At 53.3% G+C, this 3,126-nt stretch overlaps 1 protein-coding gene across 1 annotated transcript in view; it reads left to right on the top strand.

The window, feature by feature from the left end:
* Positions 1 to 243: 243 nt before the first annotated feature.
* Cdk5alpha (Cdk5 activator-like protein) overlaps positions 244 to 3,126 on the top strand; it is a 15,995-nt gene continuing 13,112 nt past the window's right edge. Inside the window, exon 1 of the mRNA XM_018030634.2 lies at positions 244 to 2,533. Coding sequence (XP_017886123.1) covers positions 2,096 to 2,533 — 438 coding nt within the window. The 5' untranslated portion in view covers positions 244 to 2,095. The remainder of the gene's footprint in view (positions 2,534 to 3,126) is intronic.

Below are 3,126 nucleotides of genomic sequence, written 5' to 3'. Positions count from 1 at the left end.
GCGTGGCTGGCTAGCCTCATCTCTTTCAGGTTTCAGGTTCGCGGGTCCGTTCTTCGCCCTACGAAGGAGGGAGCCCTCCGTGTATTCTCTCCATCCTTCTTGGTGGCACTTCCCTCGTTCGCGGGTTTCTTCGTCTTTCCACCCTCGGCGGAATCGACGTAGCGCGTTTATCGAACGACTGCGCGCGCAACGATAACGGGGATGGGGCGAGCTTAGAGTTGGTTGGTCGCCGAGTGACTGGCGGCGAACGAGCGATACGAACGGAGCGACGTCGACGACGAGGACGAGGACGGCGACGGCGACGTCGGCGAAACACGGGTGCAGCAGACACGAACCGGAGCCCGTCGCGACACTGTTTCCTTTCCAACTCCAGCTCTGACAGCACGCACGTTGTTTGACGTTAATCGTGTTTCGCGAGCGTGTGCAACCATCGACGATCGTGACACTTAACGAACGTTCAGTTAAAGGAAGAGAGGACTTGAGTACAGGATCTTCAGAAGTGATCGAGTTTCGATAAACAGATGATCCGAGGGTGACGAATAGCGGATTCGCTGGTGGGTTGATTGTTGTTCACGGTTGGCTTCAGATCGGACAGGATAGATTCGTCCAATCCACGAGGGCCGCGCGTGGAACGAAGGGAAGTGGGTTTTTGAAGTGCGGAGAGTGCGTCGAGTGTGCACCCCCTTGTTCGCGAGAGGGAAGAAAGGCACCCTAAGCGCGTTTAGGCGAATACGCGTGAGGTTTTCGTTCATCTGGTCGATCCTCCCTCCGAGAGGCGGAGGGCGCCGAGGCATCGATCGCTCGCCATTTTGCACGTCGCGACCGACATCTTCTCCACGCATCGACGACATTTTCCCTCGTGACGATCGAGGAGTGAAGTATCTCGCGGACCCGCGAACCGAACGGGAAAAGAGTGTGCGCCGAGCGAAAGGATTTTTTTGGTGAACTTGTTGGTTTATCGATCGCGCTTACACCCCGTTACGTATTACGTTTTCCTCGGAGAGGAAGGGTGCGCGTTGACGTTCGAGTGACGGTAGAGAAGAAATAGAAGAGGAGTAGGCGGTAGAGAACACCGGAAGAAAATTTAAAAGAGAGAGAACATAAAGGGGGAAGTAAAGGGTCGAACAGGTCGCAGGTAGAAGTCAGCAGGCTGGGAGGTCGGCTGAGCGAGGTGGTGGGTCCCGTCGTGGAGGAGGCCATCGAGCCAGGGGATGCGACCCCGCTGACGGGACCCTCGAGGGAGTCCTCGGTTCCTCGAGCACCCCCGCCACCCCCGCATCGTGTTACCACTCTCAGACCTCCGAGACCTCCGCCCACTACGTCTCAGCAGTCCCACGATTCCGGTCAACAGACCCATAACCCGGGTCACCAGGTCCAGAACTCAGGTCAGCAGACCCACAACCCGGCTCACCAGGCCCAGAACCCGGGTCAACAGACTCATAACCCGGGTTACCAGGTCCAGAACCCAGGTCAGCAGACCCACAACCCAGGTCAGCAGGTCCAGAACCCGGGTCAACAGACCCATAACCCGGGTCACCAGGTCCAGAACCCGGACCAGGAGACTCATAATCCCGGAACCGCCGAGAACCCGGAGGCCTCGCCAATTCCACAGTATAGGGACAATCCGGCTCATAACCCCGGAAATCACAACCGAAACACTGTTCAACGAGTTCCGAGAACACACCAACAGGATCAGAATCCAGCATCGCGGGCCCTCGGGCGGCACAATACGGATAGCCGGTCAACGAGCCCTGCTGGTTCGGCTAATCCGGGTCCCCCGAGCCAGAACCCCGGAAATCACAACCGAAGCCCTACTCAACGAGTTCCGAGAGCAGGTCAACAGGATCCGAACCCGGGATCGCCGACCTCCGGGCGGCGCACTACGGATAGTCAGTCAACGAGCCCTGCTGATTTTTCTAACCCGGGGCCTCCAAGCCAGAATCCCGGACCTCAACGCGAGGGCCAACACTTGAGCCGCCAACCCAGTCACCAAGCGACGCAGACGCAGCAGTCGTCGTTGCAGCAGCAGCAATCGCAACAACAGCCCCAGGCACCCTCGCAACAACAACAGCAACAGGAAACGAGAACCAGCAGCATGGGTACCGTGCTGTCGTTCAGCCCGCGTGACAGGCGCGAGTCCGTGTACCCGCCAACGGGTCACCAACACCCCACCGACTTTACGTTGAACAATTTCAACTATGAACAATTGAACAACGCGAAGAATCGCGAGAACAAGAGCGGCCTCGTCGCGGTGGCTCCCACGAATCATCCCCCTACGAACAATAACTCATTGCAGAACAACAACATCAACCTGAACAACAACGATAACGCGAGGATCATCTCAGAAAAGAACGCCCTCGAGAAAAATCTGAAGAAACACTCGTTGTTCATAAACGCGCTCTCGTGGAAACGATTCAGCACGTCTAACAATAATAAAAAGAAGTTGGACAACAAAAACAAGAATATTGGGTTCAGGCAACCGCTTGATAACATTCCCATCGTCGACAAGAACAAAAATATACAGACGCCTCAGGTGAGTTCATAGTAACAACACGGTCTTCATACCAATAAGATAATTAAGTGCGTTGCTATACAATGTGCTTCTAATTAAAGTCCACTCAGTTATATAAATAAATTTCGTTACTGTAGTGGAATACCTCTTTGATATCTGAATTTACTAAATCATTCTGGAATTTGGTTAAATCTGAACTTCGCTTTAATCAACGGTACACGTTACTAAGTGGTTCTCTCCAATTCTTTATTGATATAATGTAACAACACAGTCAGCTAGAATTGCATGATACGTTTCTAATCATTAAAGGAAGATCGACGACGTTCTTAGTATTCGCGATGCAAATGCCTGAGCGATTACAGTAACGTCGATGGCCCATTTTCGTGCAGATGTCCACGAACAAGTTGGTTCGGAAGTCTCGTGCGAAGAACGTCGAAGGTGCTTTGACCCCGGACACGATCGAAAGCATATCGATCGTGTCGGTAGGTTTCCCTTTGTCTGTACTTTTTTTCGCTAGTGAGGAAGATTCTCAGAATCTTAGTAGGCTATAGCCACCCTGACTAGTTAGAAATTCAAACCAGGAATACTTTCTGCCCTAGCAGATCAATCAGTCC

This window comes from Ceratina calcarata, unplaced genomic scaffold, assembly GCF_001652005.2.
Source record: "Ceratina calcarata isolate Rehan_Ccalc_2016 unplaced genomic scaffold, ASM165200v1 scaffold53, whole genome shotgun sequence".
Taxonomy (NCBI): Eukaryota; Metazoa; Arthropoda; class Insecta; order Hymenoptera; family Apidae; genus Ceratina; species Ceratina calcarata.
This window is presented reverse-complemented; position numbering and strand designations above follow the sequence as displayed.